Source organism: Petaurus breviceps, unplaced genomic scaffold (genome assembly GCF_028583685.1).
Source record: "Petaurus breviceps papuanus isolate PSGF00001 unplaced genomic scaffold, PetGlider_PUasm1.0 90779, whole genome shotgun sequence".
Classification (NCBI taxonomy): domain Eukaryota; kingdom Metazoa; phylum Chordata; class Mammalia; order Diprotodontia; family Petauridae; genus Petaurus; species Petaurus breviceps.
In genome coordinates this window covers 6,487,969-6,508,162 of record NW_027187344.1, presented here as the reverse complement: position 1 = coordinate 6,508,162, position 20,194 = coordinate 6,487,969, and the positions used below count along the sequence as shown (strand labels likewise).

General features: G+C 38.8%; 1 protein-coding gene across 1 annotated transcript in view; it reads right to left on the bottom strand.

The window, feature by feature from the left end:
• Positions 1 to 20,194, bottom strand: part of MED27 (mediator complex subunit 27) — a 256,004-nt gene that overhangs the window by 31,293 nt on the left and 204,517 nt on the right. The window contains exon 5 of the mRNA XM_069069312.1: positions 899 to 1,006. Coding sequence (XP_068925413.1) covers positions 899 to 1,006 — 108 coding nt within the window. The remainder of the gene's footprint in view (positions 1 to 898; positions 1,007 to 20,194) is intronic.

The window sequence follows — 20,194 nt, the reverse complement described above, 5'->3', positions numbered from 1 at the left end:
CCTTATACCCTCACCTCTGTTATAACAAACTGCTGTGTATTAAGCTATAGTTATTACTTCTTTTTGAAAAATATTCTATCCTCATTATAACATGGCCTTTGGGTGCTGAATGTTTGGCTAGCTCTAATGAACTTATTACTTTAATGGGAATCATTACAAGAAGAAGAAGCTATAAAGCTCATGAAATAGAGGGGGCAAGTATTTGAAAGTGACCAGCGCAAGGTAGGCTAGTGTCTCAAGGGGCAGGGGTGGAGGTGGGGATGGGGAAGGGGAGCATTTTACTCAAAAAAAAAAAAAAGCAACAAAAAGAGCATAAGGCTCACCTTCTGATGTGTTCCAGTGAACCATTTGGAGTAAATTCAGTCCAAAGAAATTAGGGATTCAAGGTGGGTGAATTTTTCATACATAATCCACTCTTAGAAATAAGTTCTCTTTCTTAAATAGCAGCTGTTCAGTGTGTGCTATTATTACAGATATGCAACATGCTCAAGGCTACTTGGGAGTTTCAGAGAAGAAAGATCTTCAAATTGTGCTTAAAACTAACCCCCAATTTCCTTATGATACTGGCAAAAGCAAAAGGCTGCAGCATAGGCTATTAATGTGCAGCCAGGCTAGGGAAAAAAATCTGTTTCCTCAGAAGACATGTTTAATGAGGCAACTGGGGTCTAAGGTGATAAATTAGAAATTCAACTAAGGGCACAGGGTTTAAAGAAAAGCAGAAGCTTGAGGATGAAAAACCCAAGCAGAGGGTGTAAAATGTAAAGCCACACACTTCATAAAAATATCGGCTTTGGCTGCTCATCATTTCGTTTGGGCAGCCACTACATTTTTCTGGGCTGAACAAAAATATATGTCTGTGTGCGTAAAAACCTTCTCCCCCACCAGACGCAGCGCCCACCTTTCCGTCTTCTGTGTGCACACTTTCATGGTATCCTTTCACAATCGTTCGATCGATGAAGAGACTCCTCATGACCACAATGACTTTCAGTACCTTTCCCAAAGTAACCTGTCAAGAGGATAAGAACAGAAAATGTAACCCTAATTATACAAATGATAGCCATACTACTACCCACCGCTGCCATCACAATCACCACCTCATATTTATATAGTGCAAAAGTTGCCTCAGTTAATCAGAGTTCAAAATGTCTCTTTTAGAAAATAGGGTAAGCTAATGCTCTATCCACCCACTTAATCTCTGACAGTAGTAATAAGGGATGCTTTATGAGATAATTCCACAATTGTCTTTCTTGACATCACTCTAAAAGGCCCAGGGATAGCAGCAAATTCCCTTTGTAACTGCTTCTGGATCAATCGCCCACTAGTTCAGAGAAACACATTTTGAACCTATTTATATTTTCAGCTTGTATAACCTTTCAGGAGAAGGAGTACCCTATGTTTACTACCTACTGTGTAAAGTAATTCTTCCTTTCATCTGCCCTAAAATTACCTTATTCAAGCATCGGGAGTGGGGGGAGCCCTAGAATTATGGGGCTCCAAAGTGTAGTGAGCAGGTACTGTGTTCCCTTTGACCAGCCTGTCCAGATGATAATGGCTGCCAGTAGAGAGAGGTGGGCATATGCACTCAGGGATACATGGCAAGCACAGGTAGAGAATATTAAACAGACTTTGTAGATGAACTACACATTTATAAGAAAAGCTGGTCAGGATGGACATGCAATTTCTAAAAATGAATCCAAAAGGAAAAAGGAAACACCTGATTTTTATGCTCATGACAAGATTGTATCCTGAGAAATGCCTATAAATACTTTTACATTTTCAGTTGTGGTAGAACCTAAGTGTGGGTTGTGAATGAGAAAGAAGCCCAAGGAAAAGGAAATACAGTCATGTGTTTCAGGGAAAGAGTTAACCAATATTTGATGGAAAAGATAAAGTAAAAAGTATAAAATCAGTTCCCAGTAGTAAAGTGAGGTGCTTAATCTGCCATTGTAGTAACTCTTCAATAATCTTCCTAATGAATCATTAAAGACAATGCCTTAAAACACAACTCAACCACCTCTAGTTTCCATGCTACAGGCAGGTATGTAGCACATAGTTGAGTACGCTGCTGGCTGGCTAGGCTGGAGTCAGGAAGACTTGAGTTCAAATCCACCCTCAGATACTAGCTGTATGACCTTGAGTAAGTCGCTTAACCTATTTGCCTTACTAATTTCCTCATCTAATATGGGAATGATAATAGCATCTACCTTGTAAGGTTACTGTGAGGATAAAATCAGGAAATATTTATTTAAAAAAATTTAGGGGGATAATAATATTTGCAAACTTTAAATCACTATACAAATATTACCTATTGTTACAACTTTCCTGTGGATGTTCTGTCCTGGGCCCTCTTTTCTTCTCCCTCTATACTATTTCACTTGGTGACCTCACCAGCTCCCATAGATGCAATCATCAGCTTTATGTTGGTGATTCTCAAATACATTTATCCAGTCCAAACTTCTTAGTTGGCTTCCAGACTTGTATCTCAGATATTCTGAAGTGGACGTCCCATACACATCTTCACGTCCCAAACTGAACTCATGTTTTCCCCTAAACAATCCCCCTTCCTGACTCCCTTTTTACTTTTGAGGGGACTGCCATTCCTCCCACTCACTCAGACTTAGGTGTCATCCTCAACTCCTCACTGTCTCTCACTCCCATATGCAATGTGTGGTCAAGGCCTGGTTTCTTTGCTTTCCTAACATTTCTCCCATATACCTGGTACTCCTGCCACCCTGGCACAGGTCCTCATCACCTTACACCTAGTTGGTCTGCCTGCCACAAGTCTCTTCCCACTCCAGTCTATCTTCCACTTAGCTATCAAAGTGATATTCTTAAAGTACAGTTCTAACCATGTCACCCCAAGTTCCTACTTCAAAAACTTCAGTGGTTCCCCACCACCTCCTGGATCAAATACAAAATCCTATTTGATGTCTGAAGCCTTTCCCTCCATGTCCTTTCTAGCCTTCTTACACCATATACACCCCTCCCTTTTTCCCCACCTCCAAACACACTCCAGTGATCTAGTGACATGACCTCTTTATTGTTCCTCAAAGAAGACACTCCATTTACTGACTCCAGGTATTTTCACTGGCTGTTCACCAAGCCTGGAACATTCTGTTCTCTCTCCTTATCTCTACCTACTGGCTTCAAGTACCAGCTAGAAGAAGTCTTTCCCAACCTCTCAATTCTAGTGCCTCTGTTGTTTATTTTCTATTTATCCTGTACACAGTTTGTACAGTTGTTTGCATATTCTTTCTCCTATTGAACTGTGAGCTCCTCGAGGGTAGAGGATGTCTTTTATCTGTCTTTGTATTCTTAGCCTTTGCACAGGACATGGTATTTAATAAATGTCTACTGATGATGGAGGTTTTCCTGAGATTCCAAGACCAGCACACTATACCAGTAGGCTAGGAGACCCTCAAATATTAAAAGGGAACAAGAAGAAGAAAGTCTCTACACATTGTGTGTGGTTTATGAAAAGGCACTGTGGAGATTTATGAAAAGACACAGATAAGGATCACATGGGATTAGAAGTCATAAACAGATCACAAACAGCACCACTGGAAGAAAAAGCTCAGATCACTGAGGTGCTGCATCCAATGAAGTCCACTAACTGTATCCCCCAACACTGAGGCAGCACTCGGAATGTTTTTATACTATATTTTTAAAAATATTTATTACCTCAAGTATCTTATATAACCAGAAATCCCTTCTTCAATATGGCAGTAAGTCAAGAAGATACTAAGATCAGTGATTCTGCTTTTAAAGTTTACAAATATTAGCTATGAACAAAATAAGTAATAATATTCTAGTTTAGTAGGTTCAGTAATAAGAACTTTGACATCTATGGATGTCAAAACCACCTCTCTCCTTCAGGGCAAACCTTTGCAGAAGCACGTTTGATTTCTCTTTACCAGTGAACATAGGGACCAGAGATACAGCTTCTATAAGCAACAACATCTGACTATCCTTTTATGGAGCTGATAAACAGTGCTAATCAGTGGAAGTTCCAAGTTTTACAGTTGAAATTTGATAGAAATAAACAAAAAAGTGTTCCATGAAATTTTAAATGTCTCTTTTACTACCTAACACTTGAATAGAAAGATGAACTGATGCATTCTAGGGAAAGTTTGGTAGTTCATGGTAATGAATGCGAAGGAAAGAGGTTTTCATTGAATATTGATTTTTGAATCTTTAGGAATATTTGCTAAGGTCATGCATACAATAATGGATAGAAATGTTTTCCCTACAACAACTATGTGAGACAGGTGATACACTCTATCTCTTTCTCTCTATATATTTGTGTGTGTAAATGATACTATAATATTATATATGTGATACTATAATATTTTATATATATGCATACACACATACAACTATGTGAGATAGGTGATACTATATACATATATACATATGCACAAACATATACACACATATATATACTACAATGTTATCATGCCCACTTTACAGATTAGGCAATTGAGGAAAGACTGTCTATTTCAGTCAGTCTAGAACAGGGATTCTTAATCCTGGGATCCATAAATTTCATTTAAAATTCTTTTCAATAAAACCGCCTTCATCTGCAACCCTATTTATTTTATTTTATGCATTTTAAATAATTATTCCAAGAAAGGATCCATAGGCTTCACAAGACTACCAAATGAGTTCATAACATTAAAAAAAATTTAAGAAACTCCTGGCCTTGAGTCATGGAATCTTGATTTTTTCCATAGTATGGGGAAAAGGAGGGCAATTTAAACTAAATTCTGACTCAAAAGATAACTTTCTCATTTTTTTAAAACTTGTACTTTTATGTGTTTTTTTCTTCCAGTCAGCAAAAATCTACTTCTTTCCACTCCCCAAGTACCCCACTGGGAAAGAAGGAAAAACAAAACCTTATTACAACCATGCACAGTCAAGCAAAATAAATTTCCCCACTGATCATGGAAAAAAAAAAAAAAGGTCCATTGGTCCATTTTGCACTGAGTTCTTCACCACACTATTGGAAGGTGAGCAGTATGCTTCATCATGAGTTGTCTGAATCCTGGTTGGACACTGCAGTAATCAAAGGTTATTTGCCTTTACAAAATTCTTGCCTTTGTATAAGTTGTTTTCCTGGTTCTGCTCACTTCACTCAGCATCAATTCATAGAATTCATGCAAGTTTTTCTGTGAAACCATTCCTTATATACTTTCTTATAGCAAGCTAATATTTCATTGCATTTCTATACCATGACTTGTTCAGCCAGTATCCAATTGAAAACTGCCTTCTCAGTTTCCAAGCCAATCAAAAAGAGATAGAAATAATTGTGTACATTCTTAGAATTTGTTTTGCTTAGGACTAATTCCTCCCTTAAACTACACTTCTTTCTACATAGCCCTCTCTTTTCTCTCCTATTCCTATTTCCCTGTTAAGTGAAATGTATTTCTGTGCTCCACTGTGTGTATCCTTCCCTCCTTTGACCAGTTCAGTTGAGAGTGGGGTTTAAATGGCAGCAGCCTGCTCCACACCTTTCTCTGCATTTGGACAGACTTCAACTTGTACACCCTTATTGTGAGATAATGTTCCTCCCCTTTCCCCTAATAAATTCCTCTTCCCTTCCCTTTCTATTCTTCTTTTAAAATCATCATGACATAAGAGGACCACTTCCTGGCCCTCTCTAATTCAACTCCCTCCATGACCCTTGATGTAGAGAGAGTTCAGAAGCAACACATGTATTACCTCCCCCAAATTCAAATGTAAATAATTTATTTTTTTATTTGGTTCATGATGAGTTTTTTATGTTCCTTTTAACTCCTGTGTTTGTACTTCAAAGTTTCTAGGCAACTCTTGTTCCATTTCATTACGAATGCTTGGAAGTCCTTTATTTCATCAAAAATCCATTTCCCCCTCTTTAAGATTACATTCCATTTTGCTGAGCTATTCTCAGTTTAAGTCTATATCCTCTGCTTTCTAGAAGATCATAATCCAAGTTCTCCAGTCCTTTGAAGTGATTGCTAAATAGTGTGTGATTTTGACTGTGGTTTCTTGGTACTTGAATTCTTTTTTTTCTGGATGCCTCCATTACTTTTCTTTGACTGGAAGCTCTATATTTTGGTTATAATGATCCTGAGAATTTTCACTTGAGAACTTCTTTTAGGTGACTGGTGAATATGATTTTGTTTGCTTATTCTTTCAGCCTATTTCCTGACTTTGCACTTATATTAGGGATAGGCTCTATACAATTCTGGAGGGATGTCTGGGTTGGTCATGTTGCTGCTTTCTTGGAGTATTAAATATTGTGTTTTTCCAACATCTCAGGGACAGCCCAGGCTGGGGACCTGCAAGCTTTCAGTGTTCCCAAAGTGGCCTGATCCAGAACAAAGTCTGGTTGCTGGCCCCTGGCTGGAGCTCTGTGAGCTCCTGACCTGGTTGGGTCTGTGCAACAGGCCTGTAGACTTGTTACATCTGGAATTCCAACAGACAGCTGCTGTACTTGGTCACTATTAGCTAGCTCTATCAGAAAGCTGTGCTGGTTCAAAGTAACAGAACTACAGACTTCTCTTTAGGGATTTCTGCCCTAGTTTGTTCTCTGCAGGCTTCAGACTGGGCTAGAAGCTATATCTGAGATCTCATTCTGCTCCTGGGGTTTGTGTCACAAAGTTGTTGCTTTCTTCTGAATGTGCATCTTGTTCAGTATACAGCCAAGTGCAATGGATTGACTTTTTTGTCTTTGAAAGCTACCCTTAGGTGCAGGTCTCCTCCTCAGTCCACCACGATCTATGATCTGAAATTAGGTAGTGAGTGTAAGATACCATTTGGCACCTCTTTTTGCACCTTATTGACATCTTTCATGGTTTATGATGTTGGCTCCGAATATATATTTGACAAGCCTATATATTCCTTTGGGAACCTCTGCAGTAGTATTAGTATTACTGCTTTTGCTCTTACTCACATGCTATTGAATAAAGCTGAATAAAGCTTGCTTCATAAGATGTGACAAATAAACATATTCTAAACTGCTATAGTTTCTGGCTGTCATCTCTGCTTGGCAAGATGATAAAATATCTGTTTGTGGAAGCAATTTCTGTGCTTTTTTTCAGTCTTCTCATTGTGGTCAATGATTTACATTCCATAAGAAACAGTAAAAGCACTGATATCTGTTCTTTTATCCATTTCCCATTTGAGTAAATAATCTGTTTAAAAAGGTCAGAGTTATCTATATTAGCAATTACTATATCTCATAAACTTTATTCTTTCTTCTAACTGGTATTGATCTTCATATTTGTTCTAAGAAGCTGATGGTTTAACTGTATATAGTTAACTGGTTTGGAAAAGATACATCAGTAACCACTTGATTTTGGTTAAAATATAATTATTTTTTCTCCACAATGTTACTTTATACTTGCCATTTTCAATGCATCATAACTTTCTTTAAGAAAGTATTCGCGAACTATAGGTATGAGGCTTCTCTATAAGCTTTTGGTCTCATTTCTTCATCTTTAATGAGGTTTTCTAACATATTTTTTGCACTTTTCCCCTATGCCCATCTTGGATTGAAGTCACCAGGTGATTTCGTTTGGAAGGTCTTTTTGGAATTCTGCTACTTTCTTATCCTTTGCAGAAGATGTTGACATATAAACTGCAATTATCTTTCCTTTCAATGATCACTACATTTCTGGCTTATTCTCTGTTCTGCTTCATCTTCACACTGCTAAGGATGTCTCCATTCTGAGGCTGACTCAATGATTAATGAGTTGACTAGAGATTACCTGCATATAGAAAGTCCCAGCCATGCTGCTTACTTCACTTCCAGCTCACTCTCTACTCTGCTTTACTATTACAGCTGCCCCCTGTGAGGGTGGCCTTCATCCCTCACCCCACTTCTAGCTCTCCTGTGTTATATTCCTACATCAGAATATAAGTTTATCAAGTGTAGGGACCAAAGTGCTTTCTTGTTTTTATATCCTTAGCATTTAGCACTGTGCCTGGCTCATAGTAAGCATTTTTTAAAATGTTCTATCAATCTACTGTAATGGCTGTCTTTTTACAAATGTTTGAAATAAGTACCTCAGGATCAGAAAATCAAATGTCTCATGAAACAACAGTTCTTGTTGTCTTTGACAAAACCCACTCTGCCAACTCTTTTATATTCTTCTCCAAGGAGAACCTGTGAGCCAGCCTTCCATTTACTTGCAACTTTCATTTGTCTTCTGCCTTCATTTATAAAAAGAGTATTGAGATTGATGTGATCCAGTTCCTCTTGTGTATGTCCATTGGCCAATATCTCATTTTGGATACCAAGAGAAAAAGAACATTTATAAATTGTTTTTAAACTGTAATTCTTGTAATTCTCTATCTCTCTTCCTGCTACTCTGCCAACAATCAATGCAGAAGCAAAGGGGTGGGAGGACATACAGGATTGAAGAGTGGAGCTTTTTTGTTTGTTTTTTGTTTAGTAGGTTGGAATGGCCAAAGTATTTACCATTTTATGGCCAGCTTCCTGGTGATGAGACTCTATGCTCAGCTCTATTGGTCCCCAGAAAGCAGACATAGTCTATTGTTGGGACTACATTTCTTACCCTGCTCCTGTCTATTGAATGAGGCTTTAAATTTTCAAAAGTATTATCATTTTGGGGTGGCTAGGTGGTGCAGTGAATATAGCACCACCCTGGAGTCCAGAGGACCTGAGTTCAAATCTGGCCTCAGACACAACACAAAAAACTAGCTGTGTGACCTTGGGCAAGTCACTTAACCCCATTTGCCCTGCCTTCCCCTCTCCAAAAAGCAAATAATAATAGTAATTAATTAAATTTTTAAAAATTATCTTTTTTATTTCACCTACATTTCCCAATTATTTCCCTCCCCCCTTCCTGCCAAGAGCCATCTAGCACATTAATGAGATTAAATACTGTATACAATGTTTTGTACCCACAGAACCCCACTTCTGCAAAGAAGGAATGAGGGCACATTCTCATATTCTCTGGAAACCAAGCTTGGTCATTTATAATTTCATCGCATTCCATTTTGGGTATTTTGTTGATAGCCTTTGTTCCATTTACATTATTTTGGTCCTTCTGTATAATGTTTTCCTGATTCCACTTCCTCACATCAGTTCCTGTCTCCTCATGCTTCTTTGTATTCATCACATTTACAGAAATCTTTCATTCCATTCACAAATTTTTAAACCCTTCCTTCGAAGACATTTGCTTCATTCCACTTCTTTGCTACTGTAAACAGTGCTGCTCTACATGTTCTGATGTATCTCTTTTTATTGCTGAACTCCTTAAGGCATCTGCCTAGCAGTGAGATCTCTGGGTCAAAGCTACAGGCATTTTAATAACATGCAGCCTATCCCAAGTTGCTTTTCTGGAAGTGTACTGAATGTACCAGCAGTTCTGGCATCGGGTAGAATCTGACAAAGCTTGCATTCTGCTAGCACATACCATTAAGAGATACTAGAGTAGAACTTTACAAAGAAACTAGATTTTCATTTAAAAAAAAAACACTGATGTCAAATTTAGCTTGCATTTTTAAGAGGTTCACTTAGTCAATCTATTCACATATTCCTGGTTGACTCAGACTATTCTGACTGGTTTCTCCTAGGTGCTCCATACAATAAAGGCATATAAGGCAGGCATACCAAATTTATAGATGACACAAAACTTGTAGGGATAGCTAACATACATACATATGTAAACTCTAACACTTGGTTTCAATGATATAACTTCACAAGTATGAGGTGGAAGACTGGTGAATAAGTTTTAATTTACCTGAAAAACACCTGATTTTTAAAAAATCTGAACACAATAAATATCACTGTGCTTTAAGAAATGACAAACAAGATGGTTTCATAGAAAACTAGGGAGGTTTGTATGAATTGATGGAGAATGAAATGAGCAAAATCAGGAAAACAATTTACACAGGAAAAATGTTATAAAGACAATGCACAACCATAGCTCCAGAAGAAGCATGCTACCCATTCAATGAAAGGGGCAACAGAATTAAGGTACAGAATGAGACATATATTTTTGGACATAGAAAAGTTGTGGAATTTTTTTTCTTGACAATGCTTATTTGTTACAGGGATTATATTTTTTATTTTATTGAGGGGAGGACCGGAAAGAGATTGGAACTGGCAATACTGTTGCCCCCTCCCCAAAAGAAAGAAAAGAAGGTCATTGAAGCATTTTGAAAATGCACAGAATAGTGTGGCTCTTTGCAAGAGAAGTGAGTGATATAGGTAAAAAAAAATTGAGTGACATGAACCAATGAAAACTAATTTCTAAAAGACTACACAGAAGAAAACAGAAAAAAAGTTCAGAAGGAAGCACCAAGAAGGCAAGACAGCTCGGAAAGTGTTATGGTGAATTTACTATAAAAATCCAAACTACATAATAAAGATATGTAGTTTCATATATAATCTGCTTTATCTGTTGTACTTAGTATGTGGAAATGTTCTTTTCAGAATAGCATTTTGGTTTAGAATAAACAAAAATGTAAAAATCCAGGCTTTTAGTAGCCAGCAAGCCCAGCATAAGAACAGAGTGTGATTTGGGGACAGGAAGCCTAAGGAGATCTCAGGTGGCACTGGAGGATGTGTGTAGTCACAGTCCTGCTGTACTCTCCTGGTCAGCCCATAACTGGAGGAAGGTATTTAGTCTGCGGTACCACCTTGTACAAATCCATTGCTAAGTTGGAAAACAACTAGAAGACAACCAGGATGAAGGAGATACTCAAGATCATGCCATATGAAGCGTGATAGAAGAGATGTTTGGCCTGGGTAAGAAAATATTTAGGGGCAGACACAAGAGCTATCTTCAATTATTTGAAGGGCTGTCATGTAGAAGGATTAGAATCTTTCCATTTGGTCTCAGAAGTCAGAACTAGGAGCAATGAGTGGAAACTGCAGAAGCAAATTTAGGCTTGATGAAAGAAAAAAAAACTTACTAACAATTAGTTATTCAAAATTGGAAGGAACTTCTAGATTTCTCTAAGTAAAGTCTGGATGATTTGTCAGGTAAGTGGTAGCAAACTTCTGTTCTGGGTTCAGCCAGATCACATCTGCAATGCCTTCAAGATTCTGTGATGGAATGATTTGAGGTAATTCATTATGGTCTAAATTTTGGATATCCCTTTGCATGACTAAAAGCAACATTCTTCTATGGGCAATCTGTTTTTCCGCATGTAATCTCTGCTGTGTTGAGGTAGCTGATACATATGCTTGCTATGACATAGTAATAGTTTATGGCAAACCAATGGAATACAGCATTACAGTGGGAATAAGACTAAAGTCAGAAGGTCTGAAGTCTAGATTTGGCTCTGCCACCAACAAGTGATAATGATCTTGGCAGAGTAATTTTCCTTCTTTGGGTCTCAATTTCACCTATAAAATGAGGGGATTGTATCACTATTTCTAAACCCCTTTCTAACTCTAACATGCAGAAAGTCTATGATTGTTGAGATTTGCATTCATTTGATCTGTACTTGAACTCAACGTGCCTAGATGTGAGATTGTAGTGAATTGGGGCATACTGGCTAGGCAAAGAATGATACAATGACCTGTATAGATTTATGTGACTATGGAATTTCTTTTCTGAAGTAGCTAACATTTACCATGGTCACTGACATGATGCTGAATGACACGTACTATTGGTCTGATTCTTGGCAATTCCTGTGGGACATCAGAAATTCAAGCTAATGCCATCTGGTAATGAAGCAAGCTCACTGTTGCCAAGGTAACATGCTCTATACTAATATGCAGATTTCCAAAGGGCTTGCTACTTCACTGGGAGGGCTCAAACACAATCCTATTTAAAGGGAAGTCATGTGCCAGACTTGCTATAGGGCTCACAGCCCATCCAGGGATCAATGTTTAGGCATGTTATCTTTACCCATATTCTTGCCAGGGTAAAATCAACTCTCTTGGTAGATGTCACTCAGGTTCACAGTTTTTTCTGTCTATTCTCTCACTTTGGCTAGTTATAGAGTGGCAGCCCGCTGTGCTGGCTCCTGCTGCAGAAATTTGCCAACTAACTGTTGTGAGAGAACAAATCACAAACTACAAAGAAAAAGGGGGATGGAAAATTACTTAAATTATGAGTTACACAAAAATAGTCAGTTATGGCTATCCAACCAACTATAACACATTCAAACCCTAATAAACCCTCCCAATAGAGAAGGCATTGGAGGACCTGAGGGTAACTGATTACTAATCATTCTACACTTAATGCTTATTCCTACAAATGGATACCCCTACCATATTCATGTTAAAGTGGCAGGTCTCTACAGCAATGTACTTCAACTGCACTGACCTGAACACCCTGTCCCCAATTCAGAATACTAACTGGATGAACTGCACTAATTCAGAATCTGTGGTAATTTGGATAGGGGGCTAGACTATGTTTTAGCCTCCCTTCTTCCATGGAGCCTCCTCTGAATTGCTTTAAAACCAACAATCAGTGCTATAGTTCAGTATTTAATTCCTAATTACTTTATACGTGTTAAGTCTTCTCTCCAGTTAGGTTCTTGAGGGCATGAATTGGGTCATATACTTCTGACTGAAGCTTACCTTTATTTGGCAAAACCTTTCTTCTTGGTATTGATTGATAACAGAAGGAATATTAAAAATATTTCAGAGTAAACTTTCTACAAATTATTAGTAAATTTAGAACTCATTTACATACAAAAATATAAAACAATTAGAAATAATTTCTACTTATTTTAAAAATCTTTCATCTATTATAATTTTATCTATTACACAGGTCCTTTTAGGACACTCACTGGTCAGACCTTTAAAAGCTTATTTCAACAATTATAAATTATAATATCTACTTGAAAATAACATAACAATCTTTAAACAGAAAGAATAAAATGAACCCCAATACTGTACAATTACAGTGAACCAGTTTGGCCATGAAGAGAACTTTCTTCTCTTTTTTGAAGAGGTGGGAGACTATGGGCCATTAATTGCCACATATGCTGCCAGATATGCTGGCTGTACTTGGGTTTTCTTTTTTTTTTTTTTTGCTTTTTAAAATTTTGCTTTTTTTTTTCCCTTTCTGTATCTTTGTCATAAAGTATGACTTGCTGGGTTTGGATGGAAGAAGAATACATTTGGAAATATATTGATGTAGGAAATAAATGTAATGTCAAAACAAAAAGTATTACTAAAAATAAGATTAAAAACCCTTCCATCTGCAATTCAATCAGTTTCCCCTGATTATAACTGGCCTTCCTCTCAATGTAAATTAATGATATTTTACTGTATATATTAACAGATTTATCTGTACATGTTAAAGGACTTGCCCAAGGTCACACAGCTAATAAGTGGTAGAGCCTAGATATCACATCTTCTGACTACTAATTTATTGTTATATTTACTATGACAGGTAATAGTTCTTTAAATTAGGTGAAGAAAAAAAGGAGATGGTCAGCACAGAACCTCAAGTCATTTAATCTTCTAAACTGCTCAGAAGTATTCTTTTGGCCTTTTGCTTTTAAAAAGTTCAGTCTCTCTACAACCAGCCTGCCCACCCCACCCTCCATACCTCAGCTATATTCATTTAATAAAGTATTTGCTTTGTCTAATCTTAACTTTAAAAAACAGCCCTCTAGGCTCAGCACAATTGCCAGGTCTGAGTAGCTCTGAAAGGTATCCTGCTGGGCTGCATTGTTTTCTGAACAGTAGACTTCAGGAAGGCAGAACCAAGGAAAAATTACACGGAAAGTCTGCAGAGGAAATTGGAGTTGGCTCTTTCTAGGAAAATAGAGGCTTCAAGTAAGATGGGGAAAAGAAAAGGATGGCAAAGATTCAGCCTGGGATACTCTGGGAGAGAGAAACTTGGGAAAATTTGTTATAGGGAAGATAATCTGTTGAAAATGAAAAGCTAAAACCACTGGCACAGCAATAACTACCAGCTGGACTGGAGTCAGATCATGAGTGGTGTCCTGTGATCTGGAAACCCAGAGGTCAAACCAAACAATCCTCAGTACAAAGTAGGGTTTGTTTACAAGGATGAGAGGCCAAGCTCCACCCCAGAGGCAGAGTAGGTACCAGGGAGGTCCCACACATGGTTCTGGGAAGAAGAGATGGACACACAGGGCAGTATGTCCTGGTCAGTGGCAGGTTGTGCTGGGCTCAATACTTTTATCAGTACAGGGAACTCCCTGTGAGGAAAATCTCCCCTGGTTCTAGATAGTGTTGCCTGGGTCACTGAGATGCTAAGTGACTTGCTTACAGTCACAACGACAATAGGTGAGAGGCAGCCTTTGAACTCTGGCCTTCCTGACCTCTAGGTCTGCTCTCTACCCACTATACTATGCTCTGTACATGTGTATTTTAAATAACTATACACACAAACACCCATGTATGATACACATAACACAGAGACACATTTACACCCATACATACACATATGCACCCAAATCCATATTGGGGTGGGGGGCGGCAGAGATGGTGTAGGGAGGACATGTAAATGAAAAGATAGGGTAATACAATTTCAAAAACATAAGAAGTCATTAACAGAAATGGATAATCTCAATACACCATGCTTGATGAAGGGAAAAAGTTGCAGCAGCATAGAAGTTTTAAAGCTAGAAGGAAACTTATTGAAGATGTGGAGGAGCAGGAAAACCTACTCGAGACCACCAAAAGAGAGCCAGTGTGCCCCAGTTCTTTGCACCCCCCCCAACAATGTGCCCAACTTCCTTCCAGACTCAGCTCAAGTACTAGACTTTCTCGTTCCTGCCACAGTTGCTGGCACCCTCTTTCCCACTCCCCACAATCACACTGCACTTACCTGGCAGAGGCTTCGTAGCTGAGCACATGTTTCACCAATCTATTCCCTGCCCAGCCCCTCGACAGAACACAAACTCTTTGCGGGGCAGAGACTTCCTTGTTCCCGCCACAGTTGCTGGCACCCTCTTTCCCGCTCCCCACAATCACACTGCACTTACCTGGCAGAGGCTTCGTAGCTGAGCACATGTTTCACCATCTATTCCCTGCCCAGCCCCCCGACAGAACACAAACTCTTTGGGGGGCAGAGACTTCCTTGTGCCTGTCTAGGTGTCCTCAGCGCTTGGCTGGCTGACTGGACACATGAATAAAGTCATGCTTTTTGACCCTGGTACCCACAGCACATGATTGTTGTTAGGCTCAAATGAGAAAATGGATATAAAGCATTCATCAAGCTTTAACTCATTTAAACTAAGTTGTTAAAGTAGCAGAAGCAAGATTTAAACTCGGGTCTTTTCACTCCATGTTGGTGCTATTTCTACTACACTCCTTTATTATTTAGGGGGATCCTCTAAATAATTAATCCTATAGCTGTAACTCCAAATTTACAACTGAAAATCAATAACTAAGAGACATTAGAAGAAGAGAATCTAATCACCTCATTTTACAGATGAGGAAACTGAGGCTCAGACTCAGTGCTACCAAAGTCAAACCGGAAGCACAGAGTCTGAATCTAGACTCTGGCTCTAGAACCAGTTGTCAGTCATAAATAAGTATGCTAGGGATCCTAGTCAAGATAGAGCTCATCATTACACAGATCCAATGTTTGCCAATTGTATTAAAAAGACAACTTTACTCCCTTTTAGGGCAAACTTTCCCCATTACATTTCATCTTCTTCTGTCAACACCCTGGTTGGGCAGCACTTGGCTTTTTAATATTTCGCCTGTAGGAAATATGCCAACTCAACCTTGATGTAGAAAATTTTAATTCAAATCAATAAATGTACAAGGTCACTTTAAAATTCAATTAACATGAATGGGAAAATATGTCCCATAGTTCTGTGAGCTAAAAATGAAAGAGTTATAAGTTAGCTCCCGCCCTCCCCAAAGCCTTATTGCCCCACTGAGGCTGCGCTGGGTAACAATGCAGCTATCTGTTTCCCCTAAATGCTCCTTCTATGATCAAGCTGTCAGAACTCCACTCAAAATGCTTCTATTTGGAAAGGCTAGAAATTCATGACCATATTCTGTATCAAGAAAAACATAAAATATCCAGAAAAGCATAAATACCTATAATCTTATTTTAAACAAATTTTAAAAGGGAATTTCCAGTCAAATAGGTGTCTTCCAAGAAAAATTGAACTTTAAGTGATTTTCAATAACAGTAAGACAAGAATGGGGCAACTAGGTGGTAAAGTAGATAGAGTGCCAGGCCTGCAGTCAGGAAAACTCCATCTTCCTGTGTTCAAATCTGGTCTCCCTTAATAGCTGTGTGACCCTGGGCAAGTCATGACTGGAAAAACAACTGAACAACAAAAATGTAAGAATGATAATCACATGGCAGGGGAAACTGAGTGTACTTAGACTTGCCAGGTTTCTGTACTTAGAAGGAAGTATTGCCAGGAAGGCAATTCAAAGGTTACTCTCCCAGGTCCTTTTGTTTCTACTTCTGAATTTTGGTCTTTCTCAGAAAGAGAACATCATTTCCATTTTATTCTACAAATCACAGAAACTCTAGGGGAAACAGGAACTTCTGAATTCCATGACATAGAAACTCTATTTCTTCCTGTTATCTCTTTTGCTTTTCAGTTTAAACTGGGTAACAATTAGGTTGCAAAATGTGGCTGATATTACAGAAATATGTTTATGTGTATAATGGACATCATACTGTTTGCCTTCTCAAAAGGTGGGGGAGGGGCTGGAGAGAAGGAGAGAATTTGGAACTCAAAATTTTCAAAATTAATATTTAAAAAAAAATGTTGGCTGATTAAATACCCAGTAAAGAAAATACAATCTGGGCGGCTAGGTGGCGCAGTGAATAGAGCACTGGCATTGGAGTCAGGAGGACCTGGGTTCAGATCCGGCCTCAGACACTTCACACACACACACACACACACACACACACACACACACACACACACACACACACACATACACACACACGGGCAAGTCACTTAACCCCAATTGCCCTCCAAAAAGCAAAAAAAAAAAAAATACAATCTTTTTTGCAATTTTACAATTCTACTGAAAATTAAATTTAAAAAAAAAATCAGGGGGGCGGCTAGGTAGCACAGTGAGTAAGAGCACCGGCCCCGGCGTTGGGAGACCCAGGATCGATTCCGGCCTCAGATACTCAGAACCCACACAAAATAACTGGCCGTGTAACCTTGAGCAAGTTACTTAATCCCAATTGCTTTAAATTAAAAAAAAAAATCAGGGATGTCCCTGAAATAGCATTTTAAGTTATTTCTGTTAAATTTTAACATTTATACCTATGTTGCTGAAGTCATTAGGATTTGACTATCCAGGGAAAGTCCCTCAAGCTCAAGCTAGATTCCTCAGGATCTTAGGAAATCCTCTTGATATAAAGTATAATGCCCTGCAATGCAGGGCTGAAAGGATAGGAAGGAAAATATTAACTGAAATATTACCAACTAAGGTTACAAGACAATCATATTTCTTCACCTTTACAGATTATGCTGCAGCAACAAATTAAAAGCAAAGGAATTCTTCTAGCCTAAGAACAAGCTAGGATCTTGCATAATCATAATCTATGTCTGTCCTCCTGCTCTCCTGCAGGTCAGTTAGGTGGACCATATTGTATTCACCTTCACTGTATGAGAAGAGTATCAACAAAGCAATAGACTTTCAATCTCTCTCCTCCCCTTCCTGTTATCTCATTTGGTGGGGATATAAATGCTCTCTCTTCACACACTCATTACTCTTTAATGATGCCTGTTTGTAAATAGCAAGATAAGATGCAATTAAGCCATGAGAGGCTAAAACAAACAAACATGCTAATTAGGTTCTTTACAAGAGTTTTTTCCCCCCTGTATAGACTGGAATTTACCTTTCATTAATCTAACTTAATTGCAATAGCGCACTGATAAAAAAATCAACACAAATTAAGTGCTTTGAATGATTTCCCCATATTAAAGGTAAACTGGTGATCTTTTCTTTTGGTTAACAAGGCATATTCTGCTAATAAGGGGACAGCTAGCAAGTAATATCACTAAATGGTTATAATGGAGACTGAAAATTATTGGCTAATTCTCTTTTTAGAAGGAACAACATTTTGATGCCTATGGCTAGCTGACTGGAGCTAATGAGGCCATAGTTTTAGGTTCACTCCGTATTTTAGTCAAGTTAGCTTTTGTTCTGTTCTATGGTTGCAGAATAAATACCCTAATCCTTGCCAGCTACTTTGAAATCCAAGTCACTGGTCACAAGAGGGATTCAGGGAGGAAGTAGTGATGAATGAGTAGAAAATTCTTATCATTTCTGGAGAAATAATATTTAACCTGTGCCCCACTGGTGATGAAACAGCAGATCCAATTTTTTGAAGGAATTATTCTCTTCAGTGAGTTCTTGAAATTCCTTTTCCACCTGGCAAATTTGGCTTTTTAAGGCATTCTTCTCCTCATTGGCTTTTTGGGCCTCTTTTGCCATTTCAGTTAGTCTATTTTTTAAGGTATTATTTTCGTCAGTCAGGTTGTTGACTCTCTTTTCATGTTTTTCTTGCATCATTCTCATTTCTCTTCCAAGTTTTTCCTCCACTTCTTTTACTTGATTTTCAAAATTCTTCTTGAGCTCCACCATGGCCTGTAATCAATTCATATTTTTCTTGGAAGCTTTTGATGCAGGAGTTCTGATTTCATTGTCTTCCTCCTGTTCCATGCTCTGATCCTTTTTGTCCCCAAAAAAGGATTCTATGGTCTGTTTGTGCTTTTCTGCTTGCTCATGTTGCCAGTCAATTACTTGACTTTTGAGCTTTCTGCCACAGTTAGCACTCTTGCTTCCAGAGAGTAGATAGAGCTTTGTCCCAAATCGCTGGGGTTTTTACAAATGTTGTCAGAGGTCTGAGGAGGGCACCCTCTCTAGAGACACCACACTGGCAAACTGGTGTTTCTCCCCCAGGACCATAACCCAAGAAAATGACCCAGATCTAAGCAGATCAAAGCAAGAGCAATTACCCTCTGGATGGTTGCTTGGTCCCCCTATGATCTGTAGGCCAGGAGTTTCTGAGGCAGCTACCTAGCAGATGCTGCAACTGCTGCCACCGTGACTCCACCCCCTCTCAACTGGAGGCAGGGGCCGGACCATGCCCTTCCTTTCCAACAGAGTTCCTGACTGACCTTTTACTTTCTCTTTGGCGTTTGTGGGTTGAGAAGTCTGGAAACTGCCTCAGCTGCTGGTGATTCACTCTCCTTGAAGTCTTCTCTGGACAGTCTGTGCTGCTGGTCAGGCTCATGTGGGATTGTGCCTGGCTCCCAGTCTGGTGCGATAGACCCTTCCTGTTGGCCTGCCAGGCTGCCTTCAGCAGGAGATTTGCTTCTCTCTGTCACTTTGTGGGTTCTGTAGCTCTAAAATTTGTTTAGAGTCATATTTTATAAGTATTTGAGGTGGTTGTGTGGGGAAGTCACAGAATTTCCTGCTTCTACTCCGCAATCTTGGCTCCGCCCCAGCAGATCCATCTTTTTATTAAAAAGGACAAAGCATGGTCTACTGACAGACTGATTTGTTCCTAATGACAGAAAAGTTCTGTCTTTTTGATTCCAGAAAGTGTTAAATATATTTCCCAATTAAAAACAAAACCAAAAAATCCCAGTATTACCCTCATCAACTAGAGTGGTTTCCCTTGGTATCTGATGGCTTTTTTCTTCTGAAAGCATAATTACCTCTTTTCTATTTTTTCAATTTTCATTTATCTCCTCCCCATCACCTTCCTCTCCACTAGTAACACAGACACAAGCACACCAAGAGGTCCCAACTTTTCTGAATGCTCTCCTTATCTAAGGTAGCTACTGCAGGGGCAAGAATAATTGTAAACTGGCAGCAGGTTCACTTCTAAACAACTAGATCTGAAAAACGCTAGGGAAGCTGTAGGTCTTAGAATTGGATCCACAGTCTTGAAGGACAGCCCACCCTGACATTATTGTATAGCTGATAGAAACCTGTCTTCCCTAATAGCTTCTGTTGCTTTGTATCAGATGAGGGGTGTATGAATGGCATTGCTGCACTGCTTACCTCTACTGTCATTATTCCTGTGGAACGGAAGGAAGTGACAAGAAAAAGTCTGCACTCTCCCACCACTCCCAGATTCCCAAGATAGATAATAAGAGAGTGCCGTGCAGAAACACACACCACACATAAAGAGACAAAAGTATTGTTACCAAATGCTGAAGCCAGGGGATGGACTAGAAACTGATTTAGAGAGTAACTATTAATTAAAAGACGTCCTCTTTGGAGGCTGAACAA